This window comes from Chenopodium album, chromosome 16 (genome assembly GCF_948465745.1).
Source record: "Chenopodium album chromosome 16, dcCheAlbu1.1, whole genome shotgun sequence".
NCBI classification, from domain to species: Eukaryota; Viridiplantae; Streptophyta; class Magnoliopsida; order Caryophyllales; family Amaranthaceae; genus Chenopodium; species Chenopodium album.
In genome coordinates, this window is record NC_137849.1 from 7,080,562 (window position 1) to 7,102,991 (window position 22,430).

Consider the following 22,430-nt stretch of genomic DNA (forward strand, 5'->3'; position numbering starts at 1 on the left):
TATGTCTAGCAACCATTTTTGATAAATGCTGCACATAATATAAACCGGAGGTAAGACCAATTTCACTCACTTCAATATTCTCATTGCAAGTCACGATTTCTTAATAGCGTTAATACCTGAAAGGCTGAAATATAAGAAATTACATATGTGACACCTCTTGTGCACTTGCAAGATTTTTCTACAATAAATCACACAAAATAATTATACCGGGCCAAACTTCTACTCAAAAATAGAATTTGAAGGAAATGATCCACAAACACCCCTTGCCTTGCCTAATTTTAACCCATCCACACCCACCAACCTACTATAAAAACATAGGTGAAAAAAATTATAACAGTTGTTCTACGTGATAACAAAAAAGGACAGAGAGCAATTGTTACAGAAAAAAATAGTCTGCTACCAAATTCTTCGGTAGCAGCTTCAACAACCTGAAATTGAAGAAATTGTCCATTAACATTCACCTTCGAGTTTGAGGAGAAAGGTTCGGAAAATTTAGAAACATCAGAAGATGTTGCAAAATGATCTTCAGTTGTCCACTCTTCATCTAGAAAATTCATATTGATGTGTGTCTCAGAAATTATCACACATTGAAAATTCTCAGTAGAACTTAGCACCCGGAAACTGACTGTCCACACTAGTTAAAATCAACCACCAAATTCGAGAAGCCCCAGTTCCTCACAGCAGCCTGCTCAATGACTTAATTAGAAGCTTCAAATTACGTCTCGTGGCTTCATCACCCGTGAACCCCAAAATATCAGAACTGATACTCTGCAGTAGATGAAAACAGCAAAGAAGTTTATACAAAATTGTTTATACTTCCTTCAATCACTAGATAATAATTTGACTCCTGCATGGTGCATACATCATACCTCAATGTTCTTCAAAGTAAATACCAGGGTGTAAATTGATTTCTGAATCAATTCAGTGTTCTCTGGGGTCATAATCGAAGAATGCACCCTTCTGCAGTACATTAAGCTCCGTTAGCAGCTACTCCAAATAATAATGCAGCAGATAACATCAAGAAATAGTTTATTTCGTATCAGACAAATTTTAAACCTTTTAACACTAAAGAATATAAAAGCATATAAAAAAAACTTGATTGCATATCAATAACAATATTGTCTAAAGAAGGCCATCATCCTCTTGTTTTGATATCCTTCTGAATCACAAAGAGTTTTCTGACCTAGTATAGCTTTCCAATACCACCATCGAATTCAAAGTCATTGATGTGAGTCCATATATACTAGAAAACATCAGAATAAGCCCAACATTTTGGCACTTTACTCCGGCATTAACCCATTTTATGTAATCGTTCTCTTTTACATTTGATCTCTTTGGGGGAAAACAGCCAAATATTCACATGTCACTATGTATCAAATTTGAATCACCTAGTAATTTTCTGTTTTCAAAAATCTCAAAGGCCATATTTGAGTTCTCCTTACAAAAAATTAAAGACATTAGGAGTACGTGCATCATTTCAACCTTACCCAATGTTTGTCCTTTCTTTTTTGTTGTAAACAATTTCTTGAGAATAATGTTGAAAAGAATAAACAGACAAATTGAGGACAAGACATCTCTCTGAAATTACAGAAAATAATATTTAGATGAGAATGTTTACCTCAAATCTTCAGTTGCCTGTGTAAGGCTTTTAGTTAAACTTTCAACTTCCTTCAGCAAACCAGTGTCACGGACCTCGGACAACAAAGGTTGAATGTCTTCAGACATGGCTTTAATCTAAAGAATCACTACACCGTGGATAGGAGTTACTACAAAGAAATTCATTGGCAGTTACTCTTGATTATAAACCTAGTTGCTGATATTACACAGTAAAACACGTTAAACATAAACCAGTCTGGCAATCTACAATTCCACATAACACCAAAATCATACTTGAAGATCAAATAATTAAAAAAAAAAGAAATGAAAGAAATCAAATGGTCAATGTTTTTGATATGCATCTATGATAAAGCGCCTAGTAAAAAGTATCTAAGATGTGTCAATTTCAAATAGACAAAATGCAAGATCTATAGTTACAATGAAGGCAAAAGTTCTCCCCTCATTAATCTACTAATTAATCAGTAAGTGAACTCTTGGCTCCTAGACATAGCAAGATCATACATCTAGGTCATAAGAGCATAAACAAAAATACTAATCTGTGTGCGTTGGAGCCATGAAACTCATTCAAGGTAGATCAAAACTTTAGACAAAAATTGCTTAGCAAAGAAAGAAGTCCTTTTCATAAGTTTTTCATAATGACGTATTGACGTTCGCCATGGAAGTCCACATACCTCCTTTTTTATCGCAACATTGGGAATTTTACACTAATTCACATACAATCCTTCTACCGTCTCTTTTGTAATTTATACATTATCAAAAATATAGTCATGTGGTTTGTCTCAATATATACTTTCAATTTTCAAATAATCAACTTTATATAGTTTAAACTAAAGTACAATTATATTATATTAAAGGCATATATGTTGCAATTAAGAAAGAACAAGCACTAGAGTAGAAATCCAAACGTTGCAATTAAAAAAGAAGCACTAGATTTTAATACCCCAAATGGCCCAAAATACTTATCCCCATGAAACCATAGCTTCCTATAGCCACTACTGACATCACAATACCCAATGCCTCTAAAAAAACTCCCACCTAAAAGTAGGATATGTACACAAGCCCACATAATCGCAAAGAGCCTCTTTTAATCTTATTTCTAAAAATTGCAATTGGAGTGAAAGACAGCTAGCTAGCCTAGTACCTCGAAGCAAAAAGAAAAGAGAAGGAGGAAAAGACAGGTTACTAAGAAATATGATTTAGTCCACCATTAGTCTTAAGTTAGATTATGCACTAGACACTCTTTAAAGTAAGTAGTCCACAGCTGGCTAAGGTAACAATGAAAGTAACAGAACCCAGTCCCACCTTAAAAGTCATCTTAAAGGATAGCATTGTAAGCATATATATGTAAAAAGACAACATTCAGACCACTAACATAGGCCATAAAACAATGCCATAAGAAATTAAAATTTAATTTTTGGTTTTAAAAAAAATAAAAAAAAATCCCAAAGATTACCAGCTAGAAGTTTGCCCGCAAAATCCAACAATTGCAACCAACCTAACAAATGCCTTTTACTGAATGTGTTCCATCTTATACTTGAAAAGTGGTGAGACAAAATTACTTGTTCTTTTATAATGACATAGTTGTCTCTCTATGAAATAAGATCTTTGAGACTAGGAAAATCAAATGGCCTTGTTTCTGATCCCTCTTGTTGCATCTATAGGTCATCAAAATTGTGTGTTTGGCAATCCCCACAATCCTGCTGTTTTAATTTGTAAAGTTGTAAGGAAATGAATATTCTGAAAAGGGTATCCTATAGTAAGACTCCATATTTTATAAGCTAGCTGCTCGTGTTACTTCCCAAGTTCCCATGAATACTTCTTTGTGAGTTAGTGAGAGGTGTTTCTGGGTATACAACAGGACTCATGATATTGCCTTCATCTCAAGTGAACAGGAAGGATTCCAATCCACTGTTGAGGTGCACTTTTATTTTCTACTCTAAAAAAAACCTTCTCCTTATTATGACCCAACATAATAAGCTATTTAGAAGGATATATTAGGATTCTGTACACCAATCCAAATCAAGTAGATGCCTAGAATTACAAGGGCATTACATTAGCAGGTGGCATCAACTTAGTTGCACCACTGGCACAGCACAGCAAGTCAGCCAAATCTGAACTTTTTTAAGGTCTAATTAGACAGTATCCATTCTTATAAATCTTGCATTGATAAATTAGTGTTACTCAGCTAAAGCTTTTACAAGTTACAACTGCAACTCTTAGCAATCATAGATATCTTACAAGCAGGAAACCATACCTTTGATAACAGTGGTCTTGCTTCTTCAATAACAGCTGCAACTCTTTGTGCCAATGAATAAGTATTAGCAACACCAATCTCTTCCACTTCACGTCCAATGCGGGTAAATATTCCGACTAGTGCATCCAAACTCACTCCCTGTAATCCCTTAATCGTTTGCCTGTCACAAACAATGAGGCCTTCCTTATCACATTCTGGATCAAGAGGCCCAACAGAAGGTGTTGGAATTGGATCTTTGGGAGTAATGTCGATCATAGTTTCCATGAGGAGACCAGACTGGTTAACTTCAACCGTAGAATTTCGCGGAATAATTATTTTATCATCATCCACCTACAAACAAAGACAGCACAATTATGAGTATCTTATCAATATAATTCCTCCATTCATATTTGATTGCAGAGCATTCCTATTTGGGAAGTTGCAAAATAAAATCACTTTGTTTAGCCAATGGTTCTCTCTATCACTTTCCTTGACACATGACTCCTTTTTATTATCTTTCTCCACACTTAAATGCTGCGCATCCCCAACCCAATCCACCCCCCCACCCCCCAACCACACCCTGTCCATACATAGTAACTGAAAGAACGGAAACGTAAGTTCACAGAAATTGGGTTAGAGTTCAAAGAATAGTAGCCATAATTGAGCAAAATTCAGTATTATATGTAGCAACAGAGAAGCATGAGATGACAAGTGCTAACCTCAACGACAGCTTCTATGCATTTCAAAGAAGAATTAACACGGGTCACATTGCCAACATTCACTCCTCTAATCCTCACAGGTGTTCCAGCACCAATGCCACAAGCCTGAGGAAATTCAAATACTGCCATATACTTCCTAAATCTACTGCGAATCTGGAAAGCCCTTAACCAAGCTAAACTCAGCACAAATAGTATTGTACCCGAGACAAGAAACAAACCAACACCACCTTCCCAGATACTTCTCCTACCAAAACCAAAGTCGCTGAGAGGACGTAAAGTTTGCTTCCAGATACTACGAGGAACCTCTAGAATAGCAGATATTGCAGATTTTGGTTCTGGTGAAGAGGGAGGTTGGTTCTGCTCAGCATTAGATGACAAAGCCTTAACAAATACTGCTCGTTTCTTACATCTAGAAGGAAGACACGGCAAATAACTGCTTGAACAATGCCTGATGTTGACTAACGAAGATGTTAAACCAGCTGAAGCTGTCAAACCTTGGATTGCAGAATGCCCCGCCATATTTTTCAACTAAATATGAACAGATGTTAAGAAACACTTAGCCGGGGTATTACGCAGCTAAGTTTATGTGTACCTAGGCCTTTAATAGTATTTATGAGGCAATATCATGAACATAGCAACAGTTAGCCGCCTCCCTGCTCTGCATTCAGTTGCAGTGGCAAAGTTAACAGATGTCAAATGATATCACCAGAAAAAAGTTTCTGCATTTGCAAGTGAAGACCAATTAAAAAAACAAGCTTCAAACATTACAACAAAATTATGAATCGCGACTAAGATGATCACAATCAACAAAAGGTTTTGCACACAAGATTAATTTAATCTCCAGAACAAGATGATCAGGATTGATCACAATGTAATTCGCGGTTCGCAAAGAATTAGTTCCGATAGAGCACCCATATCTCTAAGGGCCACCTCTGACGGCCCTGAGTACGGCAAGAGTGGCAACAAGAGTACTAAACCTTCGAGCCGAGCCTAATGTTCGGACCCTAAGATCGGCTCGACTATTAGGGCTCAATTAGGATAAAAATAACAACACAATAGCAATCAAATTTGACTCAATTATCAAATTAGACTTACAAAATCACATATAATTCTTCTTGCTTAAGAACATTAATGTAAATTGCAAAGCACGATTCTAGCAACAATTTCGCTCGTTATAAGCTTTCATTTCTTCAGCTTTTATAATTAATAGTTCAATAATCCACCTTAGAAGAACCCTAAATTGAGTAATTGCCGGAAATCAAATCAACGATACTCTGAAATTAAACCCTAGAATGTGAAATGAATTTTCGATGTTCACGAAAAAATGAAATAAAGAATAACCTCAGAAGAAGCTTCGATGGAGGTGAGAGAGCTCAGAAGGCGCTTCAATGGAGAACTCAAAGTAGGCTTCAATGGAGGAGAGAGAGGGATGCAGTGTTCATCCCCACTCGTAAGGAAGATTGATGTGAATGATGTCACATTGTCACGCATATACGAAGTATTAGATCTAAATAAAATAAAATCAACGGTCAAAATTTAATCTCATATTAAAAAAAAAATTTTTTATCTCCCCATTTTTTATTGAGAAAATACAAGTTAAATTACTACATATTTGGAGAGCAAAGTAAAAATACGGTCCCTTAACTTTGGTATAAGTTTGATTTAGGTCCCTCAACTTTCAAAAGTCTGATTTTGGTCCCTCCACCACCACTGAAGACTTATTCCGGCAAAAAAAATTGATGATTAGACAAAGTTTAGGAACAAAATTGCTGAGTTGTCAAATGAAGGGAAAAGTTTAAGGACCTTACCCACATGAGGTGGCATTTTTTATTAATATTGGTGAAGGTTTAGGGACCTTGGCAGTCCATTTTTCCCCAAAATGGGTATTAACTTAGGCGATATAATCAGAAGGCTCTATTAATTCCTCTAGAAACTTTCCAAAAGAGTACTTTTCATCGCAATATCGTATAAGTCCATTTTTGCTGATGTCGGGTTGGGAATTTGGCAAAACAAGGGAGCAAAAAGAGTTCAAGCTTGCGAAAGTATTATCTGCTGAAGGTAATGCCATCCTCTAATTTGGAAATTGTTGTAATTATCACTCGTTTTTTACTCTGTTTTGTTTAACATGTATGAGTTAGGATTTGGTGAATTATTATTTTTTTTTTTTTGAATTGTTAGATTTAATTTCTGTTTTTGCTTAAATTATGCTTGGTTATGTTGGTAGTTGCAATCAATTGAAGAAAGAGCAATTTTTCCAATTTATTTATTTTTATTTTTATTTTTTTATTTAGGATTTGGTTGTTGTTCGCGAATGTATTTGGGTTTTGATGTGCTCTGTTTGGTAATTTAGGTTGTAATGTAGGGCTAGGCAATCAATGTCATAGCTTTTGGTGTATGTAGGCTAGATGAATGTGACCATCATGGTATATTTTTTTTTTTTTTTGGATTGTCACTGCTATGACATTTTATCTAACTTTTGGAAAGGCTTCCTAGGTTGAAATGTTAGCTTGATGAAGGTAGATGAAGCCTTCTTAAGTCAATTATGAATGTAATGAATTAAACTTGATGCTTCTAAGTTATGAAATTTATAAATATGATGTTATTATTTTGATGGAAGCCTTATGTTTTTTATTTTTAATTACTTCTATGATTGTTATGATGAATATGATCATGGTGTTTATGTTAATTAAATTTGTTACTTATTAATCTCATATTAAGTATGGATTTGAAAGCATGCTTGGTTGTTCATCATGGTGGGTATTGGCAAATTGGTGGTGAAGCTTCTTATTTAGGTGGTAAAATTAATGTATTTGATGATATCCTTGAAAATGTAGATGGACCTTTTGCAAAAAAGTTAATTGATGGGTTGGGGTATAATGACATTGTTAAGCTACATTTCATTGACCCAAGGAAGGACTTTAATAGTGGAATAAGGTGTTTGGGTTTTGAGAGGCAAATTTGTGATCCTTTTTTGGCCTTACTCATGCAATATAAGTTGATTCACATATACATTGAGCATAAAGAAGATACTGCACCTCTGCTTCAAAATTTGGATAAAAGGGGACCTTTCATGAGTTTATTGGCTGGGGAAGTTGAATATGATCATGGTTACGAGGAAAACCAAATACCTAGGTGTGCTGAACCTTACATAGATTATGACACAGAAGGCACTGATGAGGAGGGTGAGGAATTTGTGAAAGCTAGGTGTGAAGTGGCTAAGGACAAAGTTAACCAAACTTCTTATATAGAGGAGCTTGAAATGCTGAAGAAAGTTGCTGCATCTAAGGGGTTGGGTGAGATTGGAAGTGATTTTGAGGGGTTTTCAGACTTAGACAGCCCTGTTGAGTCAGATGATGACTGTGGCTACCTAGTTCCACCACCTAATTCAAAGTACTGTAAGACTAACCAGAGATTGAGTGATGAAAAGAATGTAGGCTTTTATGTTGGACAACATTTTGACAACCCTGGTGCTTTTAAGATGGCACTTAGGAATCACTCTATAGAACAAGGTAGGAACATACCTTTCACAAAGAATGACAAAATGAGGGTAGGGGCTGAATGTGAACATAAAAAGAAAGATTGTCCTTGGAGGATATAGGCTTCATGGAACAAGGACAAAAGTAGTTTTTCAATCAAGACACATGTAAGTAGCCACACATGTGGCAGATCCTCTAAAGTTAAAAAGATGCCAGCTTGTTGGATTGCACAAGCATACAACAATCAGTTTAAGGTCAACCCTTACATGAGGTTGCATGATATCATGGAGTTCATTTGGTTAGATTGGGGTGTGAGGGTTACTAAATATATGGTTTATAGAGCTAGGCAAAGAGGACAAGCACTTATTGTTGGTGAGTACAAGGAGCAATATGCTTTGCTTCCTAGATATGCACAAGAGATTCTTCGGAGTAATAGGGGTAACACAATGAAGCTGAAATTGACAGAGAATGTGTTTGACAGAATCTACATTTATTTTGAGGCTCTTAAAAAAGGGTTTTTAGCTGGTTGTAGGCCATTCATCTCACTAGATGGATGTTTCTTAAAGGGTCCATTTGGGGGGCAGTTATTAGTTGCTGTTGGTAGGGTGGGAATAATCAAATGTTCCCTATAGCTTGAGCAGCTGTCGAAGTTGAAAGTACAGACACATGGAGTTGGTTTTTCTATTTGCTTGCTGGTGATTTAGGTACTAATGAAGGTGCAGGGTATACTTTCATGTCTGATAAGCAAAAAGGTTTACTTGGTGCTATTGCTGAAGTGTTTCCTCAAGCAGAAACAAGAGTTTGTGCAAGGCATGTGTATTGCAATTTTAGAGGTGTTTTTGGAGGTAGTCTTGAATTTAGGAAACAGCTCTGGATGATTGCAAAAAGCACTACAGAAAATGGATTCCATGAGAAGATGGATGGTATGAGACAACTCTCAAATGAAGCTGCTAAGGACCTACTAAAAAGGAATTATAAGAAGTGGTGTAGGGCTTTTTATTCACCCATGTCTTCCTGTGATAGTGTTGACAATAATATGAGTGAAGTTTTTAATGCGTACATACTCAACTTGAGACATAAACCAATTATAACAATGCTAGAAGACATGAGAGAAGGGTTAATGGAAAGATTGCACAAGAAAAGAGACATGGTCAAAGAATCTGACATGACATTATGTCCTAGAATTCAGCAGCAGTTGGAGAAGCACAAGGTTTGGGCTAGGGGCTGGAATGCCTTTTGGGATGGTGGGTACACATATGGAGTTAGAGAAGGGGCAACACAAACCAAGTATGTGGTGAATTTATCAGAAAGAACTTGTAGTTGTAGAGCATGGCAGGTAAGTGGGATACCATGCAAACATGCTGTGGTTGCCATATGGAACAAAATGGACCAACCTGAACAGTATGTGAATGACTACTTTAGAAAGTCCACTTATACACAAGCTTATCAGTTTTTGCTTGAACCACTCAATGGCCCAGAAGAATGGCCACTGTCAGAGCAAACAGTCATTGCACCAAAGTTAAAGAAGATTAAGAACAGACCAAAAAAAAAGAGAAATCTTGGAGTAGGAGAAGTCACTGCATCAGGGAAATTAAAAAGAACAGGGGTGCCCATGACATGCAAGTCTTGTGGGATACAAGGGCATAATTCAAGAGGATGTAAGAATGCACCTACATAGCAACATTGCAATGCATCTTCTGCAAGGAATGAGGCTGCCCCACCACCATCTCAACCACCTTCTGTCCCTATGCACAACAGAGGTGTTGGACTGTACACATATCCAAATGGATTCCAGAGAGTTGCAACTGTGAGTGTAGTTTATTTAAATGTATTTTATCAGCTACTGCATAATATATTAAGTGTTCTAACATACGTTTCTTTTATAACAGCCTATTACTCAGACAATGTCAACTACACAAAGATCGACGACTTTCTACTCTGATTTTGAAGGGGAACAAACAATTTATAATTTCTCCCAAGAACAACCTCTGTCACAATCACAATCTCAAGATGCATATCAACAACAAACAATTTCAAGCCAAGCATTGCAAAACTAAGCAAGAGCAAAACAGATGGAGATAAGAAACAACAAAAATTAAGGTAACATAGCTTTTTATTAATACTTAATACTTTAATATAAAAATTACCATATTAAGTTTGACATGTCCTTCACTAAGTACTGTCTTAAACACATACACAACAACACACACAATTACAAGTGCAATTACCACCCACAATTCACATTTGAACAAAACAGATATGTCCTTAACTAACTACTGTCCTAATTTTTTTTTTAATTTTTTATTGCAGCTACAAGGGACAATTCTCCTTCTTCAACCTTGATAACTTTTTTGATTTGGTTTGAGTTCTCCCTTCTATTATGAAGATTAGTTGCTTTAAATAGCCATTTGAACTTGTAACGACTAGTTTTTGAAGTCTATTTTGGAATTCAGTTGTTTTTGCTGTGCAAACATTCCTCAGACATTAATTGCAAACTCCCTAAACTTTTAACTACCTTTTATTTGTTCGTATATGTGACAAGAATTGTATAATCAGCACGAAAATCATTAAAAAATTCCAAAGTCTCTAAACTTTAGTACAGTCAGCATTGGAAGTCCCTAAACTATGGTCCAGTCAGCAATTAAATAATAGCAAGGTCCCTAAACTTTGCTGACTCATTCTTATAGCCACTACAATTGATGAGTCATTGGTGGTGGAGGGACCAAAATCAAACTTTTAAAAGTTGAGGGACCTAAATCAAACTTATACCAAAGTCTAGGGACCGTATTTGGTCTTTACTCCGTATTTGGATTGACGAAATATGTTAATCAAGACGGTAAAAATCGACATTCCTTCAAAAAAAAAAACAAAAAAAAAAGGTTTTTTCTAATTTGTGCTCTCGAGATTCTTGAGTTTTTAAAGTGTGCCCATGCTTTTTCAAAATTACAAGTTGTGCCCTTCAATTTAAATTGTTTAATCAACCGTACCCTCCAACTTAAATTGTTTAATCAATCGTACCCTGACGTTAACTCGACGTTAGTAATTTAAAAAACATAGGTAGTAATAAAAAGCGGATGAGAAAAAAGAAGAAAAATTACACCGTGAGCTTGAAATATGAAAGATTGCTTTTAGAAGAAAGAAGAAAAGATAGATAAAAAAAAATGTGGAAAAAATGCTTAATTTTAATCCCCTTAAATAAAATGTAACCCATTTTGGGCGTGAAATTTGTCTTCAAAGCGGGGTAATTAACAGTTAACACAATTACTCACGGTAGGTTAACGTCAGAGAATACGATTAAATAAACATCTTAAGTTGGAGGATACATATTCTAATTTTGAAAAACATGAACCTTAGAAACCCAACAACTATAGGGGCATAGCTTAGAAAAAACCCAAAAAATAAAAATAAAATAAAATAAAATAAAAAAATAAATAAAATTCGACATTGTCATAAATTAATTTGGAAATTGTTTTAAATTCGATAGGTAGAGCCGCAGAGTTGTAAATTGAAGTAACTAGAGTATACCCGTGCAATGCACGAGATATATTTAACAAAAAGATTTTTTAGAAAATAACACTACAAAAAACACAGAATTTTGATTGTAACACCACAAGTTTTCAAACTTTTATTATAACACTATAAAAAATCCAAAAATTGGATTTTACCACCTACTAACGGATTTTTAGATGAAATCCATTAAAGGGACCCACGATGGAAACGTGTTAATACGACATTGGTTTACAAAAAGAAATCATTTTTTGTTAATAAATTAGATCTTGATTAAAAAAAAGAATTCATATTAAAAAAAAAAAATCGCAGGAAAATAAATTAGAGAGGAGAGAAGGTAGTCGGGGGGTGGGGGAGTAAATTGGGTAGGAAAGATTAAAAAGTGGGCCCCAATAACGTGGAAATTGGACGGAAAACGTTAATGAATAGTGATATACAAACGTTTTCAAACTTGCGGGTAATTGTAAATAAATACTCCCTTCGTCTCTTTATTAGAGTCCCCTTTCTCTTTATTATGTGAGTAATAAATGTTAGAAAGGGGAGTCTAATAAAGAGACGGAGGGAGTAAAAAAAATGAGTAGTTGTTTACATATCACCTTATCTTTCGGGTAGTTTAAGACAAAATTTCCTAAAAAATTAATATATCCATTTCACCTTAGTAGGAACACTAGTTTAGGCCCCGTGCCATGCACGGTAAGTGTAATTTTTATTTTTTATTTTTTATTTTTTTGTAAAAAATAATTATAACTAACAAATAAAAGTGACGCTTTAAAGTAATTTCTTTAATATCAATTATATTACGGAGTGTTACTTTTTTTTAGCAAAATCTAATATTACTCCGTTTATCAGATAATTAAAAAGGAGTTGGAATAATATTTTAGGTAAATGTGTATTGAAGAATTATGAAAACCAAATAAAAAGTACTATATTTTTGTCATAAAGATAATTTAAAAGATTTAGAATCTATCTATCTATCTATTAACCTATACTAAAAGCAAATCTTTTCATAACACTTGTCATTACTTTGTTAAAAATTTTCCCGCCTTTTCTCTTCTTTTTTATTTTTTATTATTTTTTGCAAAATTTTTAAATAAACTATTTATACCTTATGATATTTTCTTTCCACTTTGACAATCATATTCTATATATACCCAAATAAAATATATCTAAATATCCTTTATATACTTTATATTTTGTAATAATATTTTTAAAAATATTTAACAACCGTGCATTGCACGGGATTTTAATCTAGTGATATTATTATAATTGTATCAAATATTTACAAAAAAAAAAAAATTGTTAAAAAGGGTAGGGGGTTTTGGAGGGAAAAAACAGCATCATGACACGTGTCGCTCCCGGTGTCTGTTTAAGTATTAAGTTATTGATTGATTATTGATTTGTAAAAAATAATTATAACTAACAAATAAAAGTGATGCTTTAAAGTAATTTCTTTAATATCAATTTTATGAATCAATTATACTAGTTTAGTCCCGTGCATTGTACGAATTAAATAGCTATGATATGTTTAAAATGGTTGTTAATATTATTTATTTGAAAAATAGTGTAATCATAATTTCATGATTTTATTTTGAAAGAAGTATTGTATTTATTTTAATCATGAAAATTTGAAGATAAAAAAAAGGATGTTGTCAAAAATAATTTAGGCGGGGAAATTTTTCATAGAAAGTTGACATGTGTCCTTTAATGATGTCAACATGTTTTGTTTTAGTAATAGTTAATAGATTACGGAGTATTATTTTTTTAGCAAAATCTACTATTACTCCGTTTATCAGATAATTAAAAAGGAGTTGGAATAATATTAGAATAATATTTTAGGTAAATGCGTATTGAAGAATTATGAAAACCAAATAAAAAGTACTATATTTTTGTCATAAAGATAATATAAAAGATTTGGAATGATATTATTATAATTGTATCAAATATTTACAAAAAAAAAAAAGTTGTTATAAAGGGAAAGGGGTTTCAGAGGGAAAAAACAGCACCAGGATATGACATGTGTCACTCTCGGTATCTGTTTTAGTACTATTATTACTAGTATAGTACCCGTGCAATTGCACGGTTTTGAAAGTTCAAATATTAAAGTTCATAAAATTGAAACTAAAGTTAACTTAATGCATGATAGTGATATTTTCTTACATTATTTAATTATTCATTCGCAATAATATAAACCCATCTTATCATGACATTGCATATCATAAAATTAATTCAATGTTGAATAAAAAAAAAATTAGATCGATTTGGAGATATAAAAAAGTTTTATGGCCTTTATACATTTTATCTTTTAGATTAGAACTACAATGCACATGCATATATTCATACTTTTTGTTTAATCAAGATAATAATACTTTCTCTGTCCCTTGTGGTCATAAAAAATTAAATAAGGTACTTAAATTGTCCCAAGATAAACAAAAGTTGCCATGTTATAAATACAAGTTATCCAATTTATTATGTATAACTATAACTTACTATGGAGAATGTGTAATATACATTATAAAATCAAACGTGGTTTTTTTTTTAAAAAATAAAAAATTTTAATACCATATTTTTTATAGGTACTTAAGTTATTTTATAGCACCATTTTTTTGCCTAAAAAAAATAGTTAAGTATTGTAGCATTTCATAAAAAATTGCTACCTTAATAGAGATAAGGGAGTATAAGCTTACTCTTTGCCTGCATCCATAGTCCGAATAGAGAAGGGAATATATTGCAACTTATTCTTTGCCTAATAGATCTAAACCTTAAAAAAATAATAATAAAAAAAAGAAATAAAAATCTTAGATCTAAAGACATAAATTTTGAGCAAAAACAGTCACCTTCCTCAATTCTATCAAAAGCTCAAAATACATAGTAGGAAATCATCATTTTCACAAGTTTGGTCAACTACATGCACAAGTTGCCCACTAAGCCCACTAAATTCACTCATCTTCTCCAAACTTCATTTTCGTTATACAGACTAATTCAAGAAGCTCACAAAATTTCAAAGGTAAGATTTCTATATTTATTTACATTGTTTGATTTTGGGTGATGATTTTTATGTTGCTTTGTAGTTGCAATTTTTTTTTTTTTTTTTTTTTTTTGAAATGTAGTTGCAATTTATTTGATTTTCACTAAGTTTGTTGAATTGATTGTGACAATTCAAGTTTTGTAATGATCTAAAGGTTGCCTAATTTTGTTATTTATTTCTTGGATTTTGATGTTATAGTGTGTGTGATAGCAAATTTTCAAAAACAATTGGTTTATTTTCCGATCTTAAAAAAAGTAAGGGGGTTTTTTAATCTATTGATATATTGATAAAAACACAGTTTGGGCAAACAGTACAATTCATGGACTTAAATAAACAATTGTTGTGTTTTGCAATAAATCAGATTAACAATCAAAGAGCAAGATAAAATTATATTGAAACTAACATATTTAGGAGCTATAAAAAATCATAACCAAGCAAATTGTGAATTAATATTCTGCTACAATACAAACTTTTGTAGCACAGTCGAGTACTATTTAAAATAAAGAATTGACTTATATATATGTTTCAGATGCATCATCTTCATAAAGAAAAGTCTTGAAATTCAGTAAATAAGAATGATTCAAAAAAAACATAGCCACAAGTCAACACATAACTTGAATGATTCAAAAAGTTCAAAGATATTCTAAGCATGAAATTAATTAGTTGCGTGTACGGTCGTACCGTTGACACTTAGTAAGGAACTGTTCCATTGGGAGATAAGGCTGCATGAAAGAAAATAAGAGGAATAAATTTAAGAACATATGAAAATATAATCCTATATAATAATAAATAGTATGCCTACAAATACCTCATGGTAAATTCTAGAAAACTTCTTTGTAAACTACATTGTTTGTAGTATTAGAAAGTTCATTGTCCTTGTCACATATTAAAATTTTCAATCCTTTCTTGCTTGTCACTCTGGATATTGCAACATAGAGTTGTCCATGACTGAAGACTGGTCTTGGGAGATATAAACCTACATGTGAAAGTGATTGTCCATGACTTTTATTTATCGTCATAGCAAAACAAATAACCAACGGAAACTGTCTTCTTTGAAGCTTGATTGGCAAATTGGTGGTATCTGATGGGCTTAATGTCATTCGAGGAATGAACACTTTAGGCCATATATTACTACCTAAAATGATTTTAGCTTCAACAACATGGTTTCCAAGCTGAGTGATCACAAATCTAGTACCATTATATAGGCTAGAATACTGATCTATATTTCTAAGAAGCATGATAGGAACACCAACTTTTAACTTGATTATATGATTCGGCACCCCAGAGCATCTAATGGTATTTAGGAACTCGAGTGGTAGATGTCTTCAATACCCATGGTTGCATCCGCCTGACATACGCTATCAGAACTTAAATATACCTTCTCTTCACCTGGTAATAAAGATAGCAAGTAATCATTGATAATATCTACATTATCATCAGTTGGGGCTAAAATTCCTCTTTCTTGAAGATATTTTGGATCCCATAAATTCTGCAAAATTTCCGGATAATTACTTTTGACAATAGCTTCAATTGGATTATATGCTTCTCTTATTAGATTCTCATCAGGGATTATTATAGTTCCTTCACCATCATTCGGCTCTTCTAACTTACCATCTCCAACTTTTAATATCCACTCTGAGAATTCCTTTATATCCTGTTTGCTTAAATCTGAACTTCCCACTTGAAGCCTCATGTTCCTTGTAAGTTTCAAGACCTCACAATGATACCACAAATAAGATGAGTTGATTTTGGAAAAAACAATGTCTTGTCTACTTCCATTTGTGATAACCAGAAGAATTTGTCGAAAATCTCCTCCAAACACGATTACTTTTCCCCCAAAAGGTTTATCCGTGGGCCTTAGAACATCCCTTAAGCTTCTATCTAAAGCTTCAAAGCAAAATTTGTTGACCATAGGAGCTTCATCCCAAATGATAAGTTTTGTTTTCATTAAAAGCTCTGCCAAATCACTTCCTGGTTTAATATTACAAATTGATTCTTCAGTCACATTTAAAGGTATCTTAAACCTAGAATGGGTTGTTCTTCCTTTGGGAAGGAGGAGTGATGCAATTCCACTCGAAGCAACGCGAAGCACAATTTCTCCTTTAGACCGCAGAGCTGCACATAGAGTTCTCCAAATAAATTTTTTTCCAGTCCCACCATATCCATATATGAAAAATAAACCCCCTTGACCTATTGAAACGACATCCATAATCTTCATGTATATCTTTCTTTGCTCATCTGTAAGACTTGAAAAAAGTTTCTCGTGCTCTATATGCAAGGCTGGTCTATCATATTGAAGTTCATCTTGAATTAACTTGTTTCTTCCTTCTGACATAAGCATGTCATCTAGGAATGGTAACATGGGACATTTTCGAAGCGTACCACCATTACCTTGTAAATATGTTTCAATTTCAGTAAGAGTGTAGCCCTTCAATTGATCTTCATTTAGTTGCAAATCTGTGCAATTTAATGTAATATGTAAAATATGCATCCAATAAATGAATATAGATAAACAACTAAGCTATATAAAGAGTATTTGGTGAATTTTTATGTATTTTAAGTATCTTACTGGGTTAGCAGAGGTATGTAATGTGGCTTATAGTTATCAATTATGATTGCATTATTTTGTGTATGCAATGATTAAATTGAAATTTACAATTAGCTTGAATGTGCCTTTAGCAGTATAGCAAGGATTTTTTTATTATTATTTTTTTATTATTATTATTATTATTATTATTATTATTATTATTATTTGGCCTTGAAAATTACATGCTTAATTTTTGCGTAATTGTAGATTGAACGTGATTGGGAGATCAAGCTGATATGTTCACGATGTGGTTAGATCAGAAGCAGGCTGACAGGAGAAGTAAGTAGTATCTACTATCTTTGCAATTTGCTACTATATAAACTTAGTTATTTTTTTTATATGGATAGCAATTTTCATGCAAATCTCTTTTGGGACAATAAGTAGCCCTAACACTTATGCTTTAGAATAACTATTTCTCTTACTAATAGAGTTTAAGCTTTGTGGACTGTCCTATTTGACTTATTACTTGTGAGTTTAAGTTGAATATTAAATTTAATCATTAATATCTTTGGTGCTTGTTGTAACACCCCCAAATCTCCCTCTACGGAAATACTAGTATAATACGTATAATTATACCGTAGAGATAGACTTAGCAGTGTTACCGCCATGTGATTACGCAAGGCTACTTAAAATACTTAACTCAATAACAAAACTTGCAGCGAAAACTCAACTTTCTTTTATTAATACTTATAAAAATAGTAACATTGTTATGAGTACTCAAAATAAAAACGCGATCAACATTCCTAAACTAGGTGAAGCAAATCCCAGGACTCCCATGTGCTCATTCATAACTCCACCTGAAAATAGTCAACACTGCTAATGGTAAGCAGGGCGAACCAAAAAAAATAGGAAATACGGATTAGCAAAATATGCTAAGTACGATAAGTGCAAGATAATGTAAACTCAATTTATTTGCAAACATGCTTTCAAAACCAATTCCAATAATTAATCCAATAATTCCAAACTCATTATTCCAAAATCAATTCCAATGATTCAAAAATCAAAATAATTAATAAAACCAATTCCTTTAAAAATCCAATTCCTTTTAAATCCAATTTCTCACCCAAGTGTGCACACCCCCCAAGCTAGTCTCCTTATATTACAAGGCTATTCTTGAGGAAAGACCCGGTCATACAAAGTCCAAGGCCTTATCAAACTAAATCCGCATAGTGGGATTACTAACATGCTTGTAAAGCTTTAATTCAATAATTCCTCCGTAAATAAAATAAACCTTTATAATAGGTTAAATCAAAACTCCTTTTTATCCAATTAAATCATGCTCTCAAAATCCATCTTTTAATAAATACTTGAGAATAAAGTCTCATATTAATAACTTTTCAAAATCAATCTCTTCCTTTGAAAACCATTTGATTTAATTTAACAAACTTTTCAAATCAATTCCTTTATTTAAACATGATAAGTAATTCAAACCATTCAAAACACAATTTAAAACTCAATCATTCAAAATACTTTTATTAAAACAAATATTAAAATCAATACCTCCAAACATAATTTATTTCATAAATCATAATTCAAATCAATTCAATCATCATAAAATCATTCAAAATATGTTATTCAAACCAATCAATTTCAAAGGTATCTAGCCACCTAAACGTACCTTGATTTCGAATATCAATCAACACTTCGCACTTTCAAAGTCCAATCATGAATACACCTTGCAAATAACATAACCATAAGGTCATCTGTAAGGAATATTTCAAGCCATCCCAAACTTGAGCCCCACTGTGATCATACACTCAAGCATGGTGGCGTCCAAAGGGAAGGAAGCTAGAGCAAAAGAGTCGCCAACAAGTTTTAGGAACTTGTAAACCGTTCACAAGGTGAAGATTACACCCCTTAACGATCCATGAGATCGTCAACTCCAAAAGGTCTTGAACCAAATAGGGTTCGGGGATGAAGGTACAAATCCAACCTAAAAGAGATTGAACCTGCCCTAATAATAGGCCTCTACTTCATTATTCTCGTATTCATATGCGCTTTCTGATTAACATGCAATCAATAGGTTAACCCTAAACCTGTTTATCTATGTTGGTTGAATATTAATGCACAAATAAAACTATTATTGGCGATCACTTGAATTATAACCATATTATCCCTAAACAAGATAATTAATTATCTTATTAAGCGTGATTACAAGTACAAATTCCCTTTAAACATGCATAAAAGGCGTGATCAAGCAATAACAATGAATATAATATATCAAGCAACATGATAACAATCATCATAATTATAATAATCATAATCATTATAACGCTAAAGCATAATAATAGCAAGATCCTAGGCATGATACTAACAAGACTAATAACAAACCCTAGCATGTCACTAAGCAATAAAAATCTAAGCTTTAGCCCTAACATGATACTAACATGATATTAGAAAAAAGTAAAAGACACCCTAAACATGATACTAGAAAACAATAATAACTTCCTAACATGATGCTAGGAATTAAACAAATTTAAGCATGCTTTCTACAAGAATAGAGCAATAAGATTACATACTTTGATGCCTCGTACCTCTTTCTAATAACAAAATACATTCGTTAGTAACTTCAAGGAAAATGTAAAATCAAACAATCAAATTAAATAATTGAAATAGACATTAGGGACCAAACCCTCAGAAATTATAACCTTTCACGTCTAGGGCGAAGGCAACTTCGAACTCGGCTAGGTGTTTCTAGATCATGTGTATGCGGAATTTTGTTTATGAAAAGCTAGAGAGATGAGAGCATAGAGAGAATTGATGATGAGAATTGATGATTCTGATGATTGTGAATTATTGTTGATGATTGATGATTAAAGAAGGAGGTTCAGGACCCTATTTATAAGAAAACAGTCCGGAAATAGGTAGAATTTGATAAGGAATAAAACTCCACTCTGTCGCTGCAAAACCGACCTTGTCGCCAGGCGATAAGGCTTGTCGTGTGGCGACAGGCCTGTCGTTTGGCGACAGCCTGGACTCCTACGCGCTTTCAAACACGGAGTCCACTTATCAATCAAAATCGATTTGTAAAGTCCGTATGAAAATTGAAATCGTATTTTTCATAAATAATATTTTATTCCAAATAAAACTTATCAAAATATAATTATTAATTCTAATTTTATTAGGATTAAAGAGAACCTTCTAGAGAATTCTAGAAGACTATAATTAATTCTAATAACCTTAGGAATAATAATTAACATTGGGCCCTCCCCTAGATCATTGGGCCGCATGTAAAGATCAAACCGGGCCCAGTTTAGTATTTTGGCCATAACTTCCTCATTATTCATCGGAATTGAGCTTATAATATATCGTTGGAAAGCTCTTTGCAAGACCCATCCAACTACACTATTATTGGACCCTTGTCGTGGACCAAACTAAACTGGATTGGCTGTTTTCATAGAATAGGGTTGTTTTCGAAAACAGAAAGAAAGAATTTTAATAAAAACCAACCGCAACACTTGACCTTTCATACTTTCACCTTGTTCGATTATGATTCGACGCAAAAGGTATTCATCACTGGGTTTGGTTTTGGGGAGACACATTTAGGTGTCTACAGAAGCCCCCACTTTGACCGAGTTTGGTGAAACGCAAGTTTCGAAAACGAAAGTCAAAGTAGCGATAGGGACGGAGAATGATTCAGAACGTTCTGCGATCTTAAATTATTCTTTTAACACCAATACCTGCAAACTAGCATTAGTTAAACAGATAAAAGAGTTAAGAAACACGTATCTTGCACCGTCGAGCACACGTCTCTAGAGTAACCGTTTTGTTGCATTTGTGGTGTTTTGTTGAATACCGCTCTGCTTATAGCTGCCTCCAATTTCATCGAAGATGACTCTGCTTGTAGTCATTCTCCGCCGCTTGTGACCATCTTCCACATCCTAGGGAACACGATCGAAGATAACTCTGCTTGTAGCCATCTTCAGTTTTTTTGTGACCATCTTCCACATCCTAGGGAACATGATCGAAGATAACTCTGCTTGTAGCCATCTTCAGTTTTTTTGTGACCATCTTCCACATCCTAGGGAACACGATCGAAGATAACTCTGCTTGTAGCCATCTTCAGTTGTTTGTGACAACCCTCCACAAGCTAGGGAACGCCGAAGATAACTCTGCTTGTAGCCATCCTCATTTGTTGTGACAATACTCTGAAGAATATCACCGAAGACCAATGCCTGTTGATCCTATAAAGTTCGCTTGAACTTTGCTTCCACTATGCCAGTACGTCGGCGCTTCTGCTGCTTGTGAACCATTATGTCGGTGCCTTTGAGCCAATGTTTAGGCGCTTTAAGCTAAGTGAGACGATCTTTTATCAGGTTGATCACCTATTGCGATTGTAATCGAGCCGATTACTTAATCATGTCAAATTGCTTATAGGGGCTAACTGGCGTACCAAGGAACCCGAAATTGCTGCACAAGGTTCACATAACCATATTATGGAGCCCTGTACTCTGTCGCTGCTCCAGCGCTAGCCGAAACTGCTTGTCACCGCTATTTATTCTTTTCGCCAAGCGACAGGCTTTGTCGCCGCTGATGTTCACTCGTTTTTGAACAAAAGAGCTTCTTTTTGAGGAATGTTCATTCATCTCTGAACAATGGAGCTTTTAGAGGGATGTTCACTCGTTTTTGAACAAAAGAGCTTTTAGAGGGACGTTCACGCGTCTCTGAGCAAAGAGCTTTGATAGGATGCCCACGCGTCTCTGAGCAAAGAGCTTTGATACTTGAATGTTTGTTGAGATCGTTCGGTTGGCTGTGAACAGGAGCTTTGCTGAATGGTTGTATCTTGTAAGAATCAAAAGATTGCCAAAAGGCTTTGCTGGTGTTTTTCTTAGGGTTGACCTAAGGTGATTGACTGACTTGAGGTTGACTCAATGTGTTTTGACACGTGTGTGACTCTTATGTGATTTAATGTGTTTTGACACATGCGTTAGACTCAATTCGAGGTGACATGACTCAACGTACATGACTCGTGTGTGCATTATAATGTGATTGTGCGATGCAGAAAAAAGCAAAAAAAAATTCCGTCATTTTTTGTGGAGGGTACTGACTTTCTCCCAAAAAAGAAAGACGCAAAAAAGAATCGAAGTGAAGTTTTTGAAGGTGCATGTTAAATGAGCTTAATCCGTTAATGTTGTCTCTCACAGTACAAGGATTGTAACATCTTAGACTATCCTAGTTGACTTAAAGATGAAAGTATTTAGGTAACTTAGGCGCGGAGGCTAAGTGATTCATACTTTGTGATGCAATGATGATTATGATTGATGAG

At 33.9% G+C, this 22,430-nt stretch overlaps 2 protein-coding genes and 1 pseudogene across 3 annotated transcripts; 1 reads left to right on the plus strand and 2 right to left on the minus strand.

Moving 5' to 3' along the window:
- Positions 1–77: 77 nt before the first annotated feature.
- On the minus strand, positions 78–6,048 carry LOC145586199 (protein TRIGALACTOSYLDIACYLGLYCEROL 2, chloroplastic-like). Of its 2 annotated transcripts, none has more exons than XM_081642968.1 (6): positions 5,911–6,048; positions 4,570–5,288; positions 3,872–4,201; positions 1,619–1,734; positions 870–960; positions 78–768 (listed from the first exon to the last, which is right to left on the minus strand). In XM_081642968.1, the coding sequence occupies exons 2-6, from the start codon at positions 5,086–5,088 to the stop codon at positions 676–678; spliced, it is 1,149 nt and encodes a 382-aa protein (XP_081499094.1). In that variant the 5' UTR covers positions 5,089–5,288; positions 5,911–6,048; the 3' UTR covers positions 78–675. The 2 variants fall into 2 exon arrangements, with proteins under 2 accessions (XP_081499094.1, XP_081499096.1); XM_081642970.1 differs by having other exon boundaries at positions 4,570–5,227; positions 5,911–6,042.
- Positions 6,049–8,254: 2,206 nt separating this feature from the next.
- On the plus strand, positions 8,255–10,102 carry LOC145583834 (uncharacterized). Its single transcript, XM_081640799.1, has 4 exons — positions 8,255–8,645; positions 8,750–9,668; positions 9,750–9,852; positions 9,935–10,102. Exons 1-4 carry the CDS (start codon positions 8,255–8,257, stop codon positions 10,100–10,102), a joined length of 1,581 nt encoding a protein of 526 aa, XP_081496925.1.
- Positions 10,103–15,386: 5,284 nt separating this feature from the next.
- The window catches only part of LOC145583835 (uncharacterized), a 40,291-nt pseudogene continuing 33,247 nt past the window's right edge, over positions 15,387–22,430 (minus strand).

Coding starts and splice junctions, on each gene's coding strand:
- LOC145586199 (XM_081642968.1), bottom strand. CDS start 5,088: ATGGCGGGGCATTCTGCAATCCAAGGTTTGACAGCTTCAGCTGGTTTA. Junction 4,202..4,569: donor GCATAGAAGCTGTCGTTGAG/GTTAGCACTTGT, acceptor CTTTGTTTGTAG/GTGGATGATGATAAAATAAT. Junction 769..869: donor TTACTTTGAAGAACATTGAG/GTATGATGTATG, acceptor CATCTACTGCAG/AGTATCAGTTCTGATATTTT.
- LOC145583834 (XM_081640799.1), top strand. CDS start 8,255: ATGCCAGCTTGTTGGATTGCACAAGCATACAACAATCAGTTTAAGGTC. Junction 9,669..9,749: donor GGGGTGCCCATGACATGCAA/GTCTTGTGGGAT, acceptor ATCTTCTGCAAG/GAATGAGGCTGCCCCACCAC. Junction 9,853..9,934: donor GATTCCAGAGAGTTGCAACT/GTGAGTGTAGTT, acceptor CTTTTATAACAG/CCTATTACTCAGACAATGTC.